Source organism: Bison bison, unplaced genomic scaffold (genome assembly GCF_000754665.1).
Source record: "Bison bison bison isolate TAMUID 2011002044 unplaced genomic scaffold, Bison_UMD1.0 scf7180017864267, whole genome shotgun sequence".
Lineage (NCBI taxonomy): Eukaryota > Metazoa > Chordata > Mammalia > Artiodactyla > Bovidae > Bison > Bison bison.
The window spans coordinates 2439747-2464624 of NW_011494839.1; the positions used below are offsets into that span (position 1 = coordinate 2439747).

The 24878-nt window shown below is 40.7% G+C and overlaps 1 protein-coding gene across 1 annotated transcript in view; it reads right to left on the minus strand.

The window, feature by feature from the left end:
* The window catches only part of DNAJC5B (DnaJ (Hsp40) homolog, subfamily C, member 5 beta), a 93097-nt gene that overhangs the window by 12612 nt on the left and 55607 nt on the right, over positions 1 to 24878 (minus strand). The window contains exons 5-6 of the mRNA XM_010848477.1: positions 5674 to 5887; positions 1097 to 1268 (exon numbers count right to left, since the gene is read on the minus strand). Coding sequence (XP_010846779.1) covers positions 1097 to 1268; positions 5674 to 5887 — 386 coding nt within the window. The remainder of the gene's footprint in view (positions 1 to 1096; positions 1269 to 5673; positions 5888 to 24878) is intronic.

Genomic DNA, 24878 nt, shown 5'->3' on the forward strand with positions numbered 1-24878 from the left:
GAAGGAAAGTTATGACCAACCTAGATAGCATATTCAAAAGCAGAGACATTACTTTGCCAACAAAGGTTCATCTAGTCAAGGCTATGGTTTTTCCTGTGGTCATGTATGGATGTGAGAGTTGGACTGTGAAGAAGGCTGAGCGCCAAAGAATTGATGTTTTTGAACTGTTGGAGAAGACTCTTGAGAGTCCCTTGGACTGCAAGGAGATCCAACCAGTCCATTCTGAAGGAGCTCAGCCCTGGGATTTCTTTGGAAGGAATGATGCTAAAGCTGAAACTCCGGTATTTTGGCCACCTCATACGAAGAGTTGACTCATTGGAAAAGACTCTGATGCTGGGAGGGATTGGGGGCAAGAGGAGAAGGGGACGACAGAGGATGAGATGGCTGGATGGCATCACTGATTCGATGGACGTGAGTCTGAGCGAACTCCGGGAGTTGGTGATGGACAGGGAGGCCTGGTGTGCTGCGATTCATGGGGTCACAAAGAGTCAGACACGACTGAGCGACTGATCTGATCTGATCTGAACATAATAGGGCTTCCCTGATGGCTCAGCAGTAAAGAATCTGCCTGTGACACAGGAGATATGGGTTTGACCCCTGGGTCAGGAAGATACCTTGGAGGAGGGCATGGCAACCTGCTCCAGTGTTCCTGCTTGGAGAATCCCATGGACAGAGGAGCCTGGTGGCCTATAGTCCAAGACAGACACAACTGAGCACAGCATGAACCTAAACTAACAGACTGAAATGCTTTTCCTGGGATAAATATCTACTTTGGCTGTCCTACCTCTGGGATTCCCACCCAACCTCCCTGGATCCATGGTTCACTCTCTCATAATGTGACTATGAACCTTTGCTCTGTGATCAGCATATCTCATGGCTTCTTTCAGTGTCAGTTTGTGCTTTTTTTCTGTGACTGGGAAAGATAAATTCCTCTTATCTTCCTTAAAACAAGTACTAAAGGAAAAAGTCTGTGGGATTCTTCCCCCGGTTTGGTTGTTGCATCTCTCTCACTTTGGCAATGACCATCACCATGGGACTTGGTGCTTGGCCAGGCACGTGAAGGGACACCCACTACTCTATTCTCATCTCACTCCACCTTTTGCTATGTCTGTCTTGATCTGCTCCTCAAGATCCTCTGGAGACACATAGAAGTCCTCTTCTGGCATCGATGACTTAGTCCAGCAGCGTCCACAGCAGCAGTTGCAACAACAGCACAGACAGCAGCAAAAATAGCAGCCGGTCAAGAGGCCAATGATGACAAACAGAGTCTAGAGGAAAGAGAGGCAAAGCAAAACAGGGGTGAGGGATACAGGGGTGTAGGAGATCCCAGAAATCAAGTGTTCTGCCCATGTACCTCCAAAGACCTGGAGGCATCACAGTTTTCATCCCACAAACTACATAGTCACCCTCATTCCTTATTCCATGGAGGACTATCTTTTCTGTTTCCTTGGAAACAAATTTCTCATAAAGTTTTGCCTAACGAGCCAGGAACAAGTGACTTGCAGTCAAAGTCATGAGGTATGACATTTTCTTCTTTATTCTTAAGTCACGGTGATCATTATTAAGAGCAGAGCAAACAAAACAAACCGGAAAACATACCCTCTACAGGTCAGACAAGCTGACCACGGGCACTGAACCACTCTCACCAAAGAAGAGCCATGGATAGCCAGCCCTGCCGCCACCTTATTCTCTCGGTCACCAAGTCCTGCAGTCTCTCTCCTCGGGACCTTTGTCTTGCGCCCCCCCTCCTCCCCCACCCCCATCATCTGTATCCTGAGTGGTTGGGCTTTAGAATGGAGCCCCTTATCCTGAAAGGCTACCCACTCCAGTATTCTGGCCTGGAGGATTCCATGGGGTTGCAAAAAGTCGGAAACAACTGAGCGACTTTCTCTTTCCCTTTCCCTTATCTGCTCTGGACACTTCAGTAGCCTCAAAACTGACTTACCTGTGGCCACTCTTGCCTCTAACCCAGCCTACACATCACTGCTGGAGTTTTCTGATGTGCGTGTTCTCGTGAACCCATGCAGCAACACTTCTTGCCTTTTAGAAGAAGCTGGAGCTCCTTATTAGTGGTCGTCTGGCCTCTCCCAATGCCTCCCCTGCACCAGCATGGCTCCCCTCCTGCCGTATTTGCCATAGCTCTGCTCTCCCTGTGGACTCATCTGCCTGGACATCCCCTGCCCCACTCCCTAGTCATCTTAACAGATACCCACTCCGTGTGTAAGTTTATCTCAGCGATCCTCTCTGTCATCTTTCCGGAAAGCCCTCCTCCCCCAGAACAATTCCCCCCGGAGAAGGGCATGGCAAACCAGTCCAGAATTCTTGCCTGGAGAATCCCATGGACAGAGGAGCCTGGCGGGCTACATCCATGGAGTCTCAAAGAGTCAGACATGACCAAAGTGACTTAGCACTCATGCACCAGAACAATTACTCCCTCCTTTGTGCCCCAACCGTACTCCATACAAATGTCCACCGTAGTCTTGTTTTGTTGACAAGACAAAACTTTTCAATTATTCTGAAAAGTTTAAGACAGTGATCAGTTTATAATTCTGTCTCAAACCATGAGCCTCTTGAAGGCTAGAACTATATATTAGTCATCTTTCAATCCCTCCTCTACCTCAGGGTTTAGTATTTGGTGTGTGGTAGACAAGAAATACCTACTGAATGAATGAATGTATTGATTGATTAGTAGATAAACAAATGATTTTTGTCCTCCTAGTGCACAACACCAGGATTTCCCCACAAGCATGTAAAAAGTTTCCTCACTAAATTCACCATAGTTAAAGATTAAAAGATTATACTCTCCTAGTCTAATCTGCAGTGAAAACAAGGCAATGTTTGTTAACTGAGCAAAATAAGTTTATGATTTTATTAAAAATATGTTATTTGAAAGTGGAAGTGATTTTATACACCCTCACACCTACAGTTTTTTTGCTGTGGATTCTCTGCATTTTCATAGAGTTGTAAATCTCTTAAATTAGTCTGAAAAGTACAAAAAAGCTTCCTCCTCACCAACAGCCTCTAAGACCCTCCTGTGCAGTGTTCTGGCTCTGTTTCCCCAACATGCTACTCCTTTCTTTACCTACTGTTGTCCTTTTTTGCTTTTCCTATTCCATTCCCAAATATTTTCTCCTCTCTGAAAATTTCCTTTAATACATGTTTTGTTCTTTAGTTATTCCAGCTGGATTGCTTGCCTATTTCAGAAATAACCTTGCCTTATCCTCACAGAGCTTAGTGTAGTATAAGATACAAGTAGGTGTTCATTGTTTTTAAAGTACACATTTTCAAATTGGTACACTAATTCATACATGTAGTGCATACTTAAAACATGATCATCATGTGCTGGGGCACTCTGATTGATACTGTGCAATGAGGCTTTGGCACAAGCAGAAGGGAAGGTAGATTTTTTTTGTAGCCTTATTTTTAAAGAACCACATCAGGAATTATTTTATGTATATCTCTTACACTGTTCTTCCCAAGTGGTGCTAGTAGTAAAGAACCTGCCTGCCAAGGCAGGAGACATAAATGATAGGGGTTCAGTCCCTGGGTTGGGGAGATACCCTGGAGGAGGAAATGGTAACCCATTCTAGTGTTCTTGCCTGGAGAATCCCATGGACAGAGGGGCCTGGTGGGCTTCAGTCTATGAGGTTGCAAAGGGTTGGACAAGACTGAAGCAGCTTAGCACACATATCTCTTATACTACTTACAGCTTCTGCTTAACTCTATGAATTTTGATCAATTTTGTCAACTTCCTGGACAAGGGAATTGATTCTACTTTTTATCCATGTAGGCTCCAATATGCAATCAGGTACTAGTGTGTAATTACCTAGAACTCTGGACATATCTTCCCACGGACATTATGTCATATCTGAAGGTTAGGTTCCCAGGTAAGCCCACAAAAACCTGTATTTTACATAAATGTTCAATCTATCATCATAAGTGACATTGACAATATTTACATTCTCATTCCAAGTCCCACATCCTCTGGGCAGAAATTTGTCTCCCTCCCAAGTCCTCAACAGTAAAGAAAGGGGGTTTCAGTGGGAACCCCACTTATCCACAAGAAAAGGAATTCTGAGGACTGTAGAAGGCGAAGGAGGCTTTAGTCTGCAGACTTGCTCTCCCCATGAAAGTGAAAATGTTAGTCATTCAGTCATGTCTGACTCTTTGCGATCCCATGGACTGTAGCCTGTCAGGCCCCTCTGTCCATGGGATTCTCCAGCCAAGGACACTGGAGTGGGTTGCTATGCCCTTCTCCAGTGGATCTTCCTGACCCAGAGATCAAACCCAGGTATCTTGCATTGCAGGCAGATTCTTTACTGTCTGAACCACCAGGGATATCCTCTCTCATCCTGCATATGTACAACCACTCAATTTAGCAAGATTTATTTTTGTGGAAGAAGGTGGCAATCAGAATACTACTGAACATGACTCCTGACTCTGGAGATCTGCAGTTTCTTAAATTATTTGTTACAACGCATGTGAATTGAGTTGTAACGTGTCATGTTACATGGGAGTTCATGTGATTTCATAAGATGTATGAACCGTAAACTTACTACATGCACATGAAGTGTCCAAAAAGAGATGCCAATGGACTATATGTATGATTCAAATGTAAATATACTGTAATCAGAAGGTAAGGATATGAATAGTCGTGTGTGTGTGTGCTCAGCTGTGTCTGACTCTTTATGGCCCCATGGACTGTAGCCCACAAGGCTCCTCTGTCCATGGGATTCTCCAGGCAAGAATACTGGGGTAGTGGGTTGCTACTTCCTACTCCAGAGGATCTTCCTGACCCAGGGATCAAACCCAGGTCTCCCTGGCTCCTGCACTGGCAGGCAGATTCTTTACCACTAGCGCCACTTGGGAAGCCTGAATACTAGTAAACAAATACGAAATTATCATCAAACATGCCTATATGAGGAATTCCTAGGAAATCACACTACTGTCAAAAGTCAATTCTGATTGCACTAAGTCCTAGCAATGCTGCCTTTCTCTTGACTAGCTATCCTTTTTCTCCCTCTCTCTCCCTCTCTGTCTCTCTAACTCAGTGTCCTCCACCACTTAATTCTCACCTTTCCCCTTCATTTCCTTCTCCGGTACCTCACATCAGGCTTCACGTGAACCTATGACATAATTTCCATGCATTCTCCCTAGCATTGTGTTCACTGATGTAGCCTGTGCTATAGATAGGAAAGTACATAGCTAAATTTGTCCCATAATAATTTTTAAACAGTTGTCACACTAATTAATTATTTTTGGTTTTCAGCAATGAGTCAGTTCTTAATTAGTCATTATGGGAGTAGGGAGGGCAGTCAGAATTAACCTGAAGCTTCAAATTCAAACATAATTAATGTCTAGAAGTATTTTAAGTCATGCTGTATTTTATAATCATTTGGTAAGTTAAAGCAAAAATGATCCTTAAATATCATAACAGCTTTCAGTCCAAGTGATAGCTCTTTTATTAATAAGAGTTTAGTAATAGGAGTTGGTGATGGACAGGGAGGCCTGGCGTGCTGCGATCATGGGGTCACAAAGAGTCGGACACGACTGAGCAACTGAACTGAACTGAACTGACCTGAAGGTTAGGCTTTCTTTAAGATGGAGTCAGAGTGAATAGTATCATGACCTTTCAGGAAATTTTTTTCAAGGGAAACAAAAAATCCGATTCACCTTTGCCCACCAACTTGACAGCATGAAGTAGGTATTAACGTTTTCATCTCCAAATTGCTCGGCCACATAGAGTCCCAGTGATCCGTATTTGTCATAAATGTTTCTTTTTGACATGTCAGTAAGAATTGTGTGGGCGTTGTTGATTTCCTTAAACTTTTCAGCAGCCCCTGGATCATCTGGATTCTTGTCTGGATGGTGTTTTAAGGCCAATTTTCTTTTAAAATTAAAAAGAAGTGAGGAAAAGTGTTATTCAACAGGAATTACAATGACATTCTAGAAGGGCATTATTCATTTGTTCATCTTTTATATATGTAAATACCCGACATGATAAGTTTCACAATAATATTGATTTAACTAAGCAAGGTTTCTTTTAAAATTAAAAAGAAGTGAGGAAAAGTGTTATTCAACAGGAATTACAATGACGGTCTAGAAAGGCATTATTCATTTGTCCATCTTTTACACATGTAAATACGACATGATAAATTTCACAATAATATTGATTTAAGCAACGTTTTGTTGTCAACTCGTGTTTCTAACGTATAGGCTCAATAGTACTGTTTTCCCCCTCACATCCTCAAAGGAATTCTCCATAGCTGCACAGTTGTTGAGTCGGAGAGATTTTGCTGTTGGTAAATATGTGACGTTTATTTTTGCCCAGAAGCTCACGTGTAGTCCACCTCAATGTGCAGAGGCCTTTAAGAGTTCCAGCAATAGGACCCGTTTACACCACAATTTCGTTTAGAACCGCAAGACTTTTCCAGAATTAACAAAACGTCACACCACATATTCTAAAAGTTAAACTCAGCTGTCAAAAAAAGAGATCTTACTCTGCTCAATGTCATGTGGCAGGCTCCACAGGAGGGGAGTTTGGGGGAGGATGGATACATGAAGGGCTGATTCCCTTCACTGTTCGCCTGAAACTATCCACAGCATTGTTAATCAGCTATATATACCTCAATACAAAATAAAACGTTTTTTTAAAAAAAGATCTCTCATTTATACACCCTTGAATAAATTTCATGACCTATTCACAATTTTTTCACAAATCCTAACTCCCTTTTGTTTTTATGGGCAAACACTGTGACTTACCTTGTATTCAAATGTGTATTTGACCTCTTTTCAAAGAGGTCTTCCCACTTGAAATAATCTGTAGACGTTTTCTTGTGAGTCCAAGGCCTTCTCTCCTCTGTGGATCACAAGGCAGTTCCAGAAGGGTATGAATATATGTTGTGTTGCTGTGTGTGTGTGTTGTGCAGAGGGGGGTGGTTTGTGAGTATTCTTTATTCTTCAGTTATAATGAAGTATTAAAAGTGTAAAATGGATGTAAGAACTGAGCTATGATGATCAGGCTCTGGCTAGGGACTCTTTCCCTCCTCCCTCCACAGACAGATTTAAATTGATAAAACCTTGTTCAATATTGAGTCTGTAGTGTTTTTTCCTCTACAAAATCAATTAATTGTATGACTCTCTATGGAAATTCCATGTGACTTACTCTGCCTATTGTACCCATAATATTTAATAGGTATATGTAGGAATGCACTTTAAGCTTTTGTTTTTTCAATGCATTAATAAAAGGCATAAGTAGAGCAAAAAAAAAAATAAAGTGTATCTTAGAAACCAATCTATACAATAAACTAAAAAAAAAAAACACCACCTATTTTAGGAATTAAAGCATTGCTGGTTAGGAAGTAGGTGAATGAATAAGCAATTTAGCATCAGGATGCTTAAAAAGCACCAAAATGTTTAAAAACATAAATCATGGTGTATAATAAATTCTAACTCTGAACTCAGAATAAACAAGAAGAATAAAACAATGATGTGTGCATTCGTGCTAAGTCACTTCAGTCATGTTTGACTCTTTGTGACCCTATAGTTCATTTTAAATTTGTTTAACCAAACATATTTCATCCTTATTTTTTGAGAGATGTTTGGGGTATCTGTAAATGCTTACTGTAGACATTTTTTTATGTGCAGAATTTATGATAAAATCTTCTGCTAATAGCACAAAAATGCCAATTTTGTCATTTAAAAAAATGTATAATGTTTGCTACACGCCAGCATTATTGTAAGCATGTTATAAATATTAATTCATTAATCTTCACCACCATTCTATGAAATTAATATTATAGTAATCCCATTTTATAGTGAGGAAATTTAGCCACTGAGGTGAGAGGCTAAGTAACTTGCCCAACATCATGTTTTTGTTGTTTAGTCCCTAAGTCCTGTCCAACTATTTTGCATCCTCATGAGCTGTGCACGGGACTTCTCAGGCAAGAACACTGGAGTAGGTTGCCATTTCCTTCAGCAGGCGATCTTCCTGACCCAGGGATTGAACCTGCAGCTCCTGCATTGCAGGCAGGTTCTTTACTCCTGAGCCACCAGGGAAGCCCAGCATCATACAGCTAATAATTAGAGCCAGGCTTTGAACACAGGCACTCTAACCCCGAGCACTGTGCTGCCTCCCACATATTCTTAAATTGAAAAAGTAAGACACAGAAAATGTTAATAAGACATTGCAAGGACTTTGGCATTTGGTCTGAGTGATATGGGAAGCCCCAGAGTGTTTTGAGAAGAAAAGTGGTTATGATCCGAATTTAAGTTTAGAAGAACCACTCAAGTCTTGGAGAGGACAAGTGCAAAAGCAGGAGACTCTTTCAGGGGAAGTTCATGGTGGTTTGGACCAGTCTGGTAGTGGATTAGTCAGAAGTGGTCAGACCCTGGATACCCCTTGGGGGCTAGCTGATGGATTGGGTGTGGGATGTGAAAGAAAAGAACAATCAAGGATAGCATCGAAGTTTCAGCTCAGGTAACTGGCAGTTTGGAGTTACTATTTAAAAAGTTGGCAAGAGATTTTTTTTCAGTAGTAGGAAATGGTTTGCTAGGATTTAGAGTTCTATTTGAACACCTTTGAGATGCCTGTTAGACTTCCAAGTGTAATGGAGTAGAGATATATGAGCCTGAAGTTCAAATGAGAATTACTCTGGGGGATGTACATTTGGGAGTTCTCAGCAGGTAGATGGTATTTAGAGCCATGAAACTGGAAAAGATTCCCAAGAGAGTTGGATCCAAGATAAGTCCAAGGACTGAGTTTTGGGAAGGAAGAAACACAAAAGAGAAGAGGAAAGAAAGACCAATGATACAGAAGGGAAAATTTGGAGAATATGGGATCTTGGGATCCAAGGGAACAAAGTATTTCAAGGAAGAGAGTGGTCACTTGTGTCAAGTACCATTGACAGGTCATGTGCAATGACGACTGTGATTGCTGGATTTAGTGATATAGAGATCTTTGGTGACCTTGACATGTGCACACACATTATACATGTACACATGCACATGTGTGCATATGCACACAGACTGTTGTAAATATGCCTTTTATAGGGAAAATATAGCAGAAAAATAAGTAAAGAGAATAATGGAAGGTTATAACCACACTTAACTGGGATTATAGGTAATTTTTTTGTTATTAAAAAATTATACATACTACTCATGTAGTTTCTTTCCCTAAGCATTTTTAAGCTCCAGCTAAAAAATTTTATGCTCTTTTAATAGTTAAGAGTTTAGAGTTTGCTCTCTTAATTAAATGACCCACTGCCAAATTAGAACAGGAGGAAGGAAGAAAGAAGTCCTCAAACTTCAATAATACAACAATCATTATCAAAAAGCCTCAAGTGGATTCTTGAAGCACATTCATTTTAATGGCTCAGTATTCCTGGAATTCTCACTCCGTGCCCTGGAACACAATTACAGCATTTCCCCCTACCAGTTCCAGAGATCATGTTCAGGACAACCAAATGAAAAGGGCTAAAAGAAAAAAGAAAAAAACCTGGAAAATGTCTCTTTATATACACTTCTTATTTCTAGGGTTCAGTTGTAGATGGATGGCCCACTGCCCAAGACTTAGCCAGTGGAGCCTATCATTTTAAGCTGCTTGGATCTTTGTCAGCTTACAAGGGCAGAAGCACACAACCATTTATCACATTCTTCTAACAATGAAGTTGGCAAATTCAGAGGCTGGAGCACTTCCATCTGTAACAAATCCAGTTCCTTGTCATCAGCAGCATTTTGACTCCTCTTGGCAGATGCTCTTGGCTCCGAGGAATCCTCAGAAAGCATGGCTAACAGAGGCAGCTACCAAAGTCACACAACTGCTCACACAATTGCCAAAGTCACACAGTCAAGTTAATCGATCAATGACTCACCTCCTTGTCCATACATCAGGAAAACACATATGGAATTTAGGGTAAAAAGAGGGATGCTTGAAGTACATTTAAATATGAAGTGAAGTGATGTAAAAGTCACTCAGTCATGTGGACTCTTTGCTACCCCATGAACTATACAGTCCACGGAATTCTCCAGGCCAGAATACTGGAGTGGGTAGGCATTCCCTTCTCCAGGGGATCTTTCCAACCCAGATATCAAACCCAGGTCTTCCGCATTTTAGGCAGATTCTTTACCAGTTGAGTCACCAGGGAAGCCAACATTGCCTATTCATCTTAAAGATCTTTCTTGTAATTTCTCATTTTATACTTAAAGCTGATAATAATGTTCAATCAGAATGTGTACCTTTAATTCCAAATCTTTCTATACTCTTATCACTGTTAATCTGAGATGGCTATAACTAATATTACTGATTACTGATATATATATAACTAATACTGATATATATATGTGTGTGTGTATATATATACACATACATATATAACTGTGGTGTTGGAGAAAACTGATGAGACACCCTTGAACTGCAAGGGTATCAAACCAGTCAATCCTAAAGGAAATCAACCCTGAATATTCATTGGAAGGACTGATGCTGAAGCTGACACTCCAATACTTTGGCCACCTGATGTGAAGAGCTGACTCACTGGAAAAGACCGTGATGCTGGGAAAGATTGAAGGGCAGGAGGAGAAGGGACAACAGAGGATGAGATGGTTGGATGACATCACAGACTCAATGGACATGAGTTTGAGCAAACTCTGGGAGGTAAAGGACAGGGAAGCCTGGTGTGCTGCAGTCCATGTGGTCACAAAGAACTGGACATGACTTAGCGACTGAGTAATAACTAATATTAGAAATAGCATCAATACCTGTACTTTCCACTTCAAAATCCAATAACAGCTTTCAACTGAAAAGCATAATGAATTCAGTGAGTGGCAGATAAGATCAATATGGATTTATAGTTTTACTTACCAAAGGCTCTTAAGATCTACCTATTTTGAGGCAGTGGAATAATTCCAAGAATTGTAGTGCCCAATTCTCTCCCTTATACCATATACTACTCTGGTGAGATCTACTTACTACTCTCTACCAGTCTGGTTTTTTTAAATTTATTGGCATGTAGGTGATTTACAAAGTTGTATTAGTTTCAGATGTACAGCAAAGTGATTCAGTTATATCTAAACATATTCATTATTTTTTAGATTCTTTTCTCATATAGGTTATCACAGAATACTGAGTAGAGTTCTCTGTACTATAAAGTACGTCCTTCCTGGTTATCTGTCTTATATATAGTAGTGAAGTGAAGTGAAGTCGCTCAGTCATGTCCAACTCTTTGTGATCCCATGGACTGTAGCCTACCACGCTCCTCCGTCCATGGGATTTTCCAGGCAAGAGTACTGGAATGGGTTGCCATTTCCTTCCCCAGGGGATCTTCCCGACCCAGGGATCGAACCCAGGTCTCCCACATCGTAGGCAGATGCTTTACCGTCTGAGCCACCAGGGAAGTCAGTACTATCTATAGGAATATGTATATGTTAATACCAAACTCCTGACTTATGCTTCTCCACTCTGTTTCCCCTTTGGTAACCATAAGTTTGTTTTCAAACAAAGTCAGTCAGTCAGTAAATCTGTTTCTATTTTGTAAATAAGTTCATTTGTATCATTTTAAAATTAGATTCCACATATCAGATCAGATCACATCAGTTGCTCAGTCATGTCCGACTCTTTACGACCCCATGAATCGCAGCACGCCAGGCCTCCCTGTCCATCACCAACTCCCGGAGTTCGCTCAGACTCACGTCCATCGAGTCAGTGATGCCATCCAGCCATCTCATCCTCTGTCGTCCCCTTCTCCTCCTGCCCCCAATCCCTCCCAGCATCAGAGTCTTTTCCAATGAGTCAACTCTTCGCATGAGGTGGCCAAAGTACTGGAGTTTCAGCCTTAGTATCATTCCTTCCAAAGAAATCCCAGGGCTGATCTCCTTCAGAATGGACTGGTTGATTCTCCTTGCAGTCCAAGGGACTCTCAAGAGTCTTCTCCAACACCACAGTTCAAAAGCATCAATTCTTCGGCGCTCAGCCTTCTTCACAGTCCAACTCTCACATCCATACATGACCACAGGAAAAACCATAGCCTTGACTAGATGAACCTTTGTTGGCAAAGTAATGTCTCTGCTTTTGAATATGCTATCTAGGTTGGTCATAACTTTCCTTCCAAGGAGTAAGTGTCTTTTAATTTCATGGCTGCAGTCACCATCTGCAGTGATTTTGGAGCCCACATATAAGTGATATCAAATATTTGTCTGTCTGACTTCACTTAGTATGGTTTCAACTGAAGATGATGTAGCACCAGCTACAAATGACATCATTTCATTTTTTGTGGCTGAATAGTATTTCACTTTATATATGCACCACATCTTCATTACCCACTTGTCTGTTGTTGGACACTGAGGTTGCTTCCATGCCTTGGTTATTGTAAATAGTGCTGTGGTGAGCGTTGGAGTGCATGTATCTTCTCAAATTATCATTTTCTCTGGATATATGCCCAGGAGTGGGATTGCAGGATCATATGGTGACTAGTTTTAGTTTTTTAATGAACCTTCATACTGTTCTCTGTAGTGGCTGAACCAATTTACCTTCCCACCAACAGAGTAGAAGGCTTCCCTTTTCTCCACAGCCTCTAAAGCATTTATTATTTGTAGACTTTTTGATGATGGCCTTTCTGACCTATGTGAGGGGATACCTGATTGTAGTTTTGATTTACATTTTTCTGATAATTAGTAATGTTCAGCATCTTTTCATGTGCGTTTTGGCCACCTGTATGTCCAGAAATTCTTAACTTTAATTAGTTGAATTAATCAGTCTTTTCCTGAATTAGGGAATATATTGTCCTATAAACTCTTCAACTCTAAACTTTTTATAGATTGGACTTCCACATAGAATTCATTGATGCATTTATAGTTGATTTTCAAATAGTAGAAAGTAAGCATACAATTTCATTTTAAAAATCTAGATATGCAATTGCCCTAGCATCATTTATTAAAAAATATAAATTCCTTTTCCTATATTTTAGGATCTCTATTCTGCTACATTAGTATGTTTGGCTATTTCTGAGCTAACAACAGTCTTAGGTATGGTGTTTTTTAAATATGTCTTGATATATTTAAGAACAAATTCTTCCATATTGCTGTTTTTCAAGAGTTCTGTGGCTATGCTGGTCCTTCTATATTTCCACAAAAATTTTAGAATTGGCTTGTCAGTTTACACACACACACACACACACACACACACTCTGTTGGGATTTTTATTACAATTACGTTTGACTCTGCAGAGTAATTTAGGAGTTGATATTTATATGGTATGTCTACTTATTTGGAACTTAAACTTTATCATTTTACCATTTAAGCTCTGCATATATTTTATTAGCTTTATTTCTAGGAACTTAATTTTTTGTGTATTTTTTTTGATTGTTTTTTTGTTGGAAGTTTTACTTTCATTTTTGGTTTGAAGAGTTTGTTAACAAAAGAAACCACTCTTTACACACACATAAACAATTTCAATTTTTTATAGAAGATTAGTTGACAATTTCAATACACAGTCTATTCTATTAAAAGAAATAGAAAAAAAAAAAAAAAAGTAGCAGTGTTTATGGTCTTCCCTGGTGGCTTAGTGGCAAAAATTCTGCCTGCCAATCATGAGATGTGGCTTCAGTCCCTAGGTTGAGAAGATCCCCTGGAGGAAGAAATAGCAACCCAGTCCAGTATTCTTGCTTGGGAAATTCCTTGAACAGAGGGGCCTGGTGGGCCATACTCCATGAGGTCATGAAAGAGTAGGACACAACTTAGCAACTCAACAACAACAGAGTATACTTTACCAAATTAGACTGACCTCCACCCAGACTTCCATCATTGACAGCAATCTGGAATCCCACCTGGGAAGTGGTCCTGGGCAGTACATCCCCCCACAGGTAAGACTTCAAATTGCAGTTTTGTGGGGTCCTGCTTATAATCCCAGGCCACAAACTGATATCATTGTCAGTTTGCATACAAAAATGCAGCTCTGGTTTTTATGACTTTTACAATGCTGTTTGTTTCACACTGTGAGTCACAGGATTTCGTTAGACCCTGAGGGAGGGTAGGGGGTGGTGTGGAGGGGTGACCAGACCCTCAGGAGCTCAGGAATTCCAAGAATTCCTTTCTTATCTAAAGTGCCACCAGACTTGCTGTGCTTGCAGACAAGGAATCTGAGCTGTGTCCAGGCAGGTCAGAAGCAGGTCAAAACCCTCTTCTGCTTCTGAAGCCCTAACAAGACTTCCTCCATTTTAATTTCCCTTAACAGTGGGCCTCAGGATTGTTTAGTTTGAACAGCATAGGAATAAGGCAAAATCACACGAGTAGTTTTCTTAACCCTACAAGTCAGACCACAAATCCAAATAGTCAAACAAAAATAATCAAAGAAACAAGGGATTAAACAAGTAGGCAATAATTTTTTGAGCATAGGGGATTTAGTAAAGAAAAAGTCCCACCATGAATGATTAGTATGTTTTTGTACATCAATTCCTATATCTATTAACTTTTTGGCAGCAATAGTAATAACAGCAGAATGTTCTATCAAGGTATGATTACATTTATCTATGAAATTTTGTAGCACTTTGGTTCCTTGCAAAATCTTACATAAAGGTTTTCAGGGGAAGCTAATATTAGGAACAGACAAAGTAGGAAATAACATTTGGTTCCATAATACCTGAGTTCTCATGAGGGGATAGTAATAGGTGGTCCCCTTCCAATATAAATGATCAACATGTACCAGGCATCCAGAAAAAAGGGGTTCCTAACTGATATGTAGAAACAGTTACTACACCATTGGTTACAATACAGAAAATTGAGCATCCATTTTTAAAAAAAAAAAAAAACAGGATTTAGGGAAGACAGTCCTTTCATAATAGTTAATGGAGGTCCCCAATAAGCAGGATTCCCAAATGAGAAGTTGGTCCACAGAGCAGGACCTCAGTAGCCTCATCACAATCCGTCAGTCACTGGGTATGGTTATCAAAGTCCAAATATTTCCCAGTGAAACGAGGCAACCAATATTCTTCTCCAAATACAATAGGTAACGCATGAAACCGGCCCTTGACACTTGTGTTCACTACACTATAAGGTGAGCTTTCCTTGGTGCCTGGTGTCACTGCACTTTGTAATGCCATTGGGGATAAGAGCCCAGTGGTTGTTAAGAATCCATGCTGTAAATAATGTTTTCCATTATGCATTAATAGACATTAAAATTCCTTGGGCCTTATCCTTTTGAGCCAGGTACTATAATAACTGGATAGAACAAACTGTCTAATCAAATATGTCAGTTAAGGATTAAGTTGGGTGTAGTTGAAATATCACTGAGCCTTTAAACAACTGTAAAATGTCTGCCATGTATTAAGCTAAGTTCCTGTCCTGTGAAAGTCACTCAGTCATGTCTGACTCTTTGCAACCCCATGGACTGTAGCCTGCCAGGCTCCCCTGTCCATGGAATTCTCCAGGCAAGAATACTGGAGTGGGTTGCCATTCCCTTCTCCAGGGGATCTTCCTGACCCAGGGATCAAATCCAGGTCTCCCCCATTCTTTACCATCTGAGCCACTGAAATACCGCCAAGCCTTTAAACAACGGCAAAAAAAGCAAAATGGCTGTCTGAGGAGGGCTTACAAACAGCTGTGAAAAGAAGAGAAGCCAAAAGCAAAGGAGAAAACGAAAGATATACCCATCTGAATGCAGAGTTCCAAAGAATAGCAAGGAGAGATAAGAAAGCTTTCCTCAGTGATCAGTGCAAAGAAATAGAGGAAAACAATAGAATAGGAAAGACTAGAGATCTCTTCAAGAAAATTAGAGATACCAAAAGAACATTTCAAGCAAAGATGGGCTCAATAAAGGACAGAAATGGTATGGACCTAACAGAAGCAGAAGATATTAAGAAGAGGTGGCAAGAATACACAGAAGAACTGTACAGAAAAGATCTTCATGACCCAGATAATCACGATGGTGTGATCACTGACCTAGAGCCAGACATCCTGGAATGCAAAGTCAAGTGGGCCTTAGGAAGCATCACTATGAACAAAACTAGCGGAGGTGATGGAATTCCAGTTGAGCTATTTCAAATCCTAAAAGACGATGCTGTGAAAGTGCTGCACTCAATATGCCAGCAAATTTGGAAAATTCAGCAGTGGACACAGGACTGGAAAAGGTCAGTTTTCATTCCAATCCCAAAGAAAGGCACTGCCAAAGAATGTTCAAACTACCGCACAATTGCACTCATCTCACACACTAGCAAAGTAATGCTCAAAATTCTCCAAGCCAGGCTTCAATAATATGTGAACCGTGAACTTCCAGATGTTGCAGCTGGATTTAGAAAAGGCAGAGGAACCAGAGGTCAAATTGCCAGCATCCACTGGATCATCGAAAAAGCAAGAGAGTTCCAGAAAAACATCTATTTCTGCTTTATTGACTGTGCCAAAGCCTTTGACTGTGTGGGTCACGATAAACTGTGGAAAATTCTGAAAGAGATGGGAGTACCAGACCACCTGACCTGCCTCTTGAGAAACCTGTATACAGGTGAGGAAGCAACAGTTAGAACTGGACATGGAACAACAAACTGGTTCCAAATAGGAAAAGGAGTACGTCAAGGGTGTATATTGTCACCCTGCTTATTTAACTTATATGCAGAGTACATCATGAGAAACGCTGGGCTGGAAGAAGCACAGCTGGAATCAAGATTGCTGGGAGAAAGATCAATAACCTCAGATATGCAGATGACACCACCCTGATGGCAGAAAGTGAAGAAGAGCTAAAGAGCCTCTTGATGAAAGTGAAAGAGGAGAGTGAAAAAGTTGGCTTAAAGTTCAACATTCAGAAAAAAAGATCATGGCATCCGGTCCCATTACTTCATAGCAAATAGATGGACAAACAGTGGAAACAGTGTCAGACTTTATTATTTTGGGCTCCAAAATCACTGCAGATGGTGACTGCAGCCATGAAATTAAAAGATGCTTACTTAGTGGAAGGGAAGTTATGACCAACCTAGACAGCATATTAAAAAGCAGAGACATTACTTTGCCAACAAATGTCCATCTAGTCAAGGCTATGGTTTTTCCAGTAGTCATGTATGGATGTGAGAGTTGGACTATAAAGAAAGCTGAGTGCCCAAGAATTGATGCTTTTGAACTGTGGTGTTGGAGAAGACTCTTGAGAGTCCCTTGGACTGCAAGGAGATCCAACCAGTCCATTTTAAGGGAAATCAGTCCTGAATATTCATTGGAAGGACTGATGTTGAAGCTGAAACTCCAGTACTTTTGCCACCTGATGTGAAGAACTGACTTATTTGAAAAGATGGGAAAGATTGAAGACAGGAGAAGGGGATAACAGAGGATGAGATGGTTGGATAACTCAATGGACATGAGTCTGAGTGAACTCCGGGAGTTGGTGATGGACAGGGAGGCCTGACGTGCTGCAGTCCATGGGGTTGCAAAGAGTCGGACATGACTAAGTGACTGAACTGAACTAAACAACTGTAAAAGGTCCTTGTTGTGTGTTAAGCTAAGTTCATAAAGTTTTAATGTTGTAGGGATTCACTTAGCGTTAGTGGTCAAGGCTTGAACTATATCTTTACTAGTGCTATGTAATCTAGCAGACAGATAAATTTTGTCCATAAAAAGTCAAAGTTAAGAGAGGACAGGACTTGTTTGTTGGGCAGATGATATTATCCTGAGTTTGGTCACGTTTCTCCAGCTGAAGATTCTTCAGTAGATTTCTTCATATTTCTCTTTTAACTGTAGCATATCCTTGAATGTTGAGGCTTGAATGACAATCCACACTACAGTCAGGCTTCCAAGAAGAGTCTATATGTTGCTTTTTCTCCCAAATGGCCACATTTTTGGTGTGCCCACAAAGTCAAACCCTGTAAATTGCTTGAGTTCGGATCAATGTCCACTGCTTGGATTTCCGTTTACTCATTTGTAATAGTTACAGCATTGTTTCATAGAATCTGGGACACTGTGAGAATCTCCATGAAAGACTGAAACATCAGTAGTGTGAACAGTTTCTGAAACGTTCTTTGGCATGAACTTGTCAGTTATGCTTCCCTGGTGGCTCAGACAGTAAAGAATCTGCCTGCAATGCAGGAGACCTGGGTTCGGTCCCTGGATCAGGAAGATCCCTTGGAGAAAGGAATGGCAGTCCTCTCCAGTGTTCTTGTCTGGAGAATTCCATGGACAGAGGAGCCTGGAGGGCTATAGTCCATAGGGTCACAAAGAATCGGACAGGACTGAGTGACTTTCACTTTCTTTACCCATAGGGGAAGTCAAGTGGTCAATCCATTGGCTACCAACCAAGAATCTGTATTAATATGGCATGCTGTTAAATGTTCTTATTTTAGAGCCTGATATACTGTGTGTAAATCAGCGAATTGACTTGTTCAGTTGCTGAATCCTTTCTGACTCTTTGTGACCCAGGGACTGCAGCATGCCAGGCTTCCCTGTCCTTCACTATCTCCCGGAGTTTGCTCAAACTCCTGTCCATTGAGTTGATGATGCAAATTGACTGTTCTTGGTATAATTCTTCTCTGCCTCTGGAAATTTCCTATTCCAGAAACTAAGGTCACTTTTTTGTAGTTTTCACCATAAGCTCCAATTAGCATACAGTTCAGTGATATATACATGTAATTTTGTTTCTCCTATTTGTAGCTTATAGGGTGTTTAATCTCTATCCTAAAATAGATTACTGAGATAAGCTTTAGAATAATTCACTTCAACTTTTCAGCAATAAAACATAATAGCAAGAAACTATCACTATCTGGGAAATGGGTCTTGGTCAATATGGATTTCAATTAACAAAACTAGAATTTAATACTCATCAACACATAAAAGTTTTTTTTGTGAGGGCATTAACCTTGCAGCCAGAGAAGGCTTTATTCCTTCAAATAAGAAATGAGGTTTGTCAGGGAGCCTAGAAAAGCCAACTGGCTACCTCAGATTTACCATTGCCCTGAGTTTTTTATTTACATCTATTGTTTGTGTGGGTATTGCTCAGTCATTCACTTGTGTCAGACTCTTTACAAACCCATGGACTGTAGCCTGCCAGGCTTCTCTGTCCTTGGAATTTCCCAGGCAAATATAGTGGAGTGGGCTGCCATTTCTTTCTCTAGGGCATCTTCCTGACCCAGAGATCAAACCCGTTTCTCTTGTTTCTCCTGCACTGGCAGGCGGGTTCTTTATCACTGCACTACTCCAGTGTTCTTGCCTGGAGAATCCCAGGGACAGGGGAGCTTGGTGGGCTGCCGTCTATGGGGTCGCACAGAGTTGGACACGACTGAAGTGACTTACCTTACCTTACCTATTGTTTACCCATTTTAAATTCCTTGATTTTCGGGTTGACTGTTTGGGGGTTGATTACTACCTTGTCCTAAGTGATCTCTGGTGGCCTTGACTTGCAGTGGCTGGAAGCAGGGCTTTGGTCCAGGCCAGAGATTGAGGTCAGGTCATGGTGGTGAGAGCACCGAATCCTAACTACTAGTCCAGTGGTCAGTGACAAGGCCCTGGCTTCTTGGCTTTGCAGAAAAGAATTTCCATAAAGAAGGGAAAGTAGTGAAACAAGCAAAGTGTTAGGAGAAAAAGAGTAACGTACATGTGAATAGGCACATGGGCAGGCTCAGAGAGAAAGTTGCTGAGTCGCTTGTATGGTTTTGATAATAAAATATTTTTCTTAATTTATTACAGATGTAAAAGATTTTTATATACTGATTTTTTCCTACAAACTTTTTAAGCTCATTTATTAATTTTAAGAAATAATAGGGGTTTTTGTATTTTCTACATATACAATCATATAATTAGAAAATGATTTTTTTCACTTCAATTCTTATATCATTTACATTTTTCCTTATCTTATTTTCCTGTATAATTTCCTGTATAATTCAGTATAAATTCCAGTATAATATCAAGTAAGAGTGACTAAAGCAGGGGTTCTTTCCTTCTTTAACTAATTCACTAAGAATGAATGAATACTGAATTTTAATCAAATCTTTCTTCTGCATCTGTTGAGAAGATACGTGTTTTCTTTTTCAATCTATTAATATAACTGATTTCTTAGTGTTAAATGAAACTGATGTTCCTGGGATAAACTTAATCATGTGTTATTTTATTTATTGCTGAACTCAGTTTTCTAATATGTGCATTTAATTCTGTCACTTTCCCTCTACTGCTTTAACTACATTCCACAAGTTTTAATATGAAGCATTAACTTCTGTATCGTTTCTACTTTCAATTGTCATATAATTTTACCCATGAATTATTTTAAATTATGCCTCCAAATTTTCAAACATAGGGGAATTTTCCAGCTATCTTTTTATTTTTGCTTTCCAACTTGATTTCCCTGCAGTGGGAGAACATATTCTATATGATTTAAATCCTTCAAAATTTGAGATTTGCTTTATGTCTCATTACATGTTCAATTTTTATGTGTTTCATGTGTACTTTAAAGAATATGTATTCTGTACTTGTTCAGTGCTTTTTTCATATAAAGACAATACATTTTCTTTCTAATTCTTTTTGTTCTAATCTTCTGTATTCTTTGCCATTTTATTCTACAAGCAAGGTATAGTGAAATCTCCCACTATTTCTGTAGGTTTGCAAATTTTTCCTTATAGTTCACTTTTTGCTTTATATAGTCTAGGCCATGTTCTTTAGAAGCATACAGATTCACAACTGTTATATATTCCTGGTGAACTGAACTTTTATCATTATGAAATATACATCTTTTCTCCCTAGTAATACTTTTTGTCTTTGATATTATTAAGCTATACCAGCTTTCTTTGGGTATGTTTATACGTGGAATATACTTCTCTCTTATTTTCAAGTTTCAAATTGGAATACTAATAAGATGTTGTTTTTCAGGTTCTACTTTCAGATGTCTGGAGGATCTTACAAAACTGGGATCATCTTGATCCAACATTAGGCTTGAGGCTTTCTCAGTCACCCCAATGGCTCAAAGTGCAGTTACAGTCCATATAAGGGTGGTGTTGCCATTGTCTGTTTCTGTGTAATAAGCTACAGTAAAATTTAGTAGCTTAAACCAGTATTTTATTTTTCTGCCTATAATGTTGTCAATTGGGTTGGACTGTGTGAGAACAGTTTTTTCTTTGCTCTTTTTGGCTTTGACTGGAACTGAAGGATCTGCTTCCAGGATGGCTTCCCTGACCTGCTGATAAGTTGGTGCTTCCGTGGTGGAAGCTCAGTGAGGGCTGTTGGCTGGGAACTCTGCTCCCCTCCATGTGGCTTCTCCACATGGCTGGGTAAGATGCCTCACAGCAAGATAATGTCATGGTAGTAGTCATACTTCTCAAATGTTGTCAAAAGTAGAAGTTGCTAGGCCTTGTTGTGATTTAGGTAATCCTTACTTCCATTACTTTCTATTAGTTAAATCAGGTCAGAAAGCCAGCCCAAATTCAAGAACACTACTCAAGGATAGAATGCCAAGGGGATATGGTTTACGGAGGACTACCAGAGTAATTGTCAACCACAGATGGTTTCCTTCCATTTTGCCATTTCCCCTGGGCTGCAGCACTTTGGCATCTAAATAGAACTGCAGGATTTCCATTCATGTAGGGCCAGTGTCCAGGTTTGTTCTCCCTTCTCTGAAGATTAAGTCCCGCTCAGCCTCTCAGCTTCTCTTCTCCTATATTGTGACCTAGTCAGCAGCAATATTCCCTTCTTTCAACTGTATGTTAGCTCCACAAAGAGCTTTTGACCACTGTTATATGAATGAGTCTCTGTGTAATAATTTATTGTTTATTTCTTTGCTGTAGACTGACACCCATTAGCTCAAAAGCCTGTCAGTGCCATACTCAAATTTCTACACAATCAGTTATTTTTTTATTAACTTTTTTGGCCATACTGCGAGACTTGTGGGATCTTAGTTGCCTGACCAGGGACTGAAGCCAGGGCTTCGGTGGTGAGAGCACAGAGTCCTAATCACTGTACCGCCAAGGAATTCCCTCAGTTAATTTTAAAATAACCCCAACAAGTAGGTTGTTAGTCATTTAGAGCCTATATGCTTTACATATCTGCAAGATTCACCCCACGTCTGCCAGTCATTGGTAAGAGAGTTTTGTGGTTGTGAGACTTCAAACTGGTGTGGCCCTTGGAACTCTCTGACTCAGAAACTCCCCACTCTGGTCCTGAGTGACATCACTTAGATACGTAACCCCCTTTCCAACCTTCTTCTCGCTTGGGTGTTCCCTTGGCCTCCTGCCTTTCGGCGGTAACCTCCATGCCATACACCTCTGGATGGTCTCATGCTGTCAGAGACTTCCCCTCTCGTGCAGCCCTGCTCAGGCACCACCCAGTGAAACCTGTTGTGTTACTAGCTCTCATGATTGTGTTTTTCCCCTTGATCAGCCCCCGAGTCTCTCAAACCGCCAGTTTTCCTCCTCACAAGGCACTTTAGTATAATAAGCTGCTGAGAGAAAGCTGAAACAAGAGTGTAAGTGGGACTCAAGGAAGCTGGAGCCACTGGGCCAGGATTGGTGTGTAGAGTCAAGGAAGTGAAGTGAAGTGAAAACCGCTCAGTCATGTCTGACTCTTTGCGACCCCATGGACTATACAGGCCATGGAATTCTCCAGGCCGGAATACTGGAGTGGGTAGCCTTGCCCTTCTCCAGGGGATCTTCCCAACCCAGGAATCGAACCTAGGTCTTCCAATGCGGGACGGATTGCAGACAGATTGTTTACCAGCTGAGCCTCAAGAGTCAAGGAACAGAATAGCAAAGAACGATGCCAATACCACCCCTACTGTGTAATTGTTTCCGAAACACCGGCTGCCATATGATTCAAGTGTATGATTCAAGTACTTTGACTACCCAGGCAGGCTTCACCCAGGGCCCTCTGAAGGCCACATTACACAGTGCTACGATTTCCTCACATTTACAGACGGAGTATCTGAGCAGCTCACCCCAGCAATGGTTCATGTTTTCTCCAGTTTTCTGGGATCTACAGTCACATTCACGATTCAAGACAAGTTGCATGAGATAAGACTGGTTATCTCATTGTGATGATCTATTTTCTCATTGTGATTATCTGCTAGTGATAATCTGTTTGAGAGAATCAGTCTTTTCTCTCGTAACAGAATCACATTGAGAGTCCAGTGCTGACCCCTAGTGGCGGTTGAGACAGCGATCCCGTACTTAAAATGATCCTTTGCGGGATTTTTACTTGACTCCGTGAGGCATTATGCTTGTCATTTCTCATTGTGAGACTTAAAAGTTTTTAAAGTTCAAATGCCAATTGATAGAGTCTTGTTTTAGATAGTTTTCTGATCATTACAATTCTTTTCTATGACTAGTTTTAAGAGCAGCTCTTTACCCTCCTTAATAAAATAGAATAGACCGTAATATTTGTGCAAACACAGTAGATAAAATGTGGCCAATATTAGAAGTATTTATCTATACCAATCATAAAAATACTACTTTAGGGACTTGAAGTTCAGACACCAGTGGGCCTCTGACAGCCTTCAGTGGGCCACCAGGATTGTGTGCTATATTTAATCCTTTTCCTCCATAGCCCACCATCTCACCTAGGACTTGAGAGCTGCATATAATACAGGATGTATCTGTATCTGGCTCAGATACAGAAGATTTCAGGGCCTTGGGCTGCCATCTATGGGGTCGCACAGAGTTGGACACGACTTAGTGGAAGTGACTTAGCAGCAGCAGCAAGAGGCTTTCCAGGTGCTCAGTGGTAAAGAATCTGCTTGCCAGTGTGGACACAGAAGACTCGGGTTTGATCCCTGGGTCGGGAAGATCCCCTCGAGAAGGAAATGGCAACCCACTCCAGTATTCTTGCCTGGAGAATTCCATGGACAGAGGAGCCTGGCAGGCTACAGTCCACGGGGTCACAAAGAGTTAGACTCAACTAAGCGATTAACACTTATTCTTTTAGACTGTCCATTTCACTGAGTCAGTTTCCTTGACTAGACAAACTCAACCTCATGCAGGGTCATACTCTTGTAGTGCTACTCAAATCATTTACATACAATTTCTTAAAAGCTCTGATTTCCTGACATACCTCCAGGAAGATATGACACTCTAGCCATCCACTGCTTCCATTCCTATTTCTGGGAGACCAGTATTGCTGGAGAGGATTGCAAAAACATGCAAACCAGGGACAGTAAAGGTACAGGGCTTCCCACCTCACTGGCCTTTCATGCTGCTTGCCAGTCCTGTTGCTTGACCTCAGTAAGTTCCCTTTCAAGTCTCCCATGGCAGGTGTTCAAGTTTTGCCACTTCTTGATTCCTCTTCCTCATTCCCACACCCCTCTCCACAAGAAACCTCATTTCCTACTTCAAAGGGATTAAGAGGTCATTAGAAAGAAACTCCTTCACACACTTTTATTTCTATACTTATGCATAATTGCACTCATCTTTCCCTCCTCCTTTTATTTAGAGAAAAGAAGACCCTCTCCTTTTTAAAATTAAAATTTCCAGTGTATTCTAGAATCTGTTTAACTGTGCACCTTCCTAAATCCTGGTCCATCAGTCATCAATCCCTACCCCCAACTCCAGTATCTTCAATAATGTCTCCATTAGCTCCTGCTCAGCAAGCAAACACACTCATCATTTTTTATAAAAGGAAACTATTTTTTTTTGTCCTTACCTCCCCTTCAAACTATTGGACTGTTAATTATCTCCTCTTTCTCTTCCCCATGTGTACACATGCTAAGTTGTTGCAGTCGTGCCTGACTTTTTGCAACTCTATGGACTATAGCCTGCCAGGCTCCTCTGTCCATGAAATTTTCCAAGCAAGAATACTGGAATGGATTGCCATTTCCTTCTCCAGGGGATCTTCCTGACCCAGAGATCTAACCCAGGTTTCCTGCATTGCAAGTGGATTCTTTACCACTGAGCCATTGGGGAAGCCCCTTTTCTCCTTTTCTGCCTAACCGTTAAATCAGTGGTTTTCAA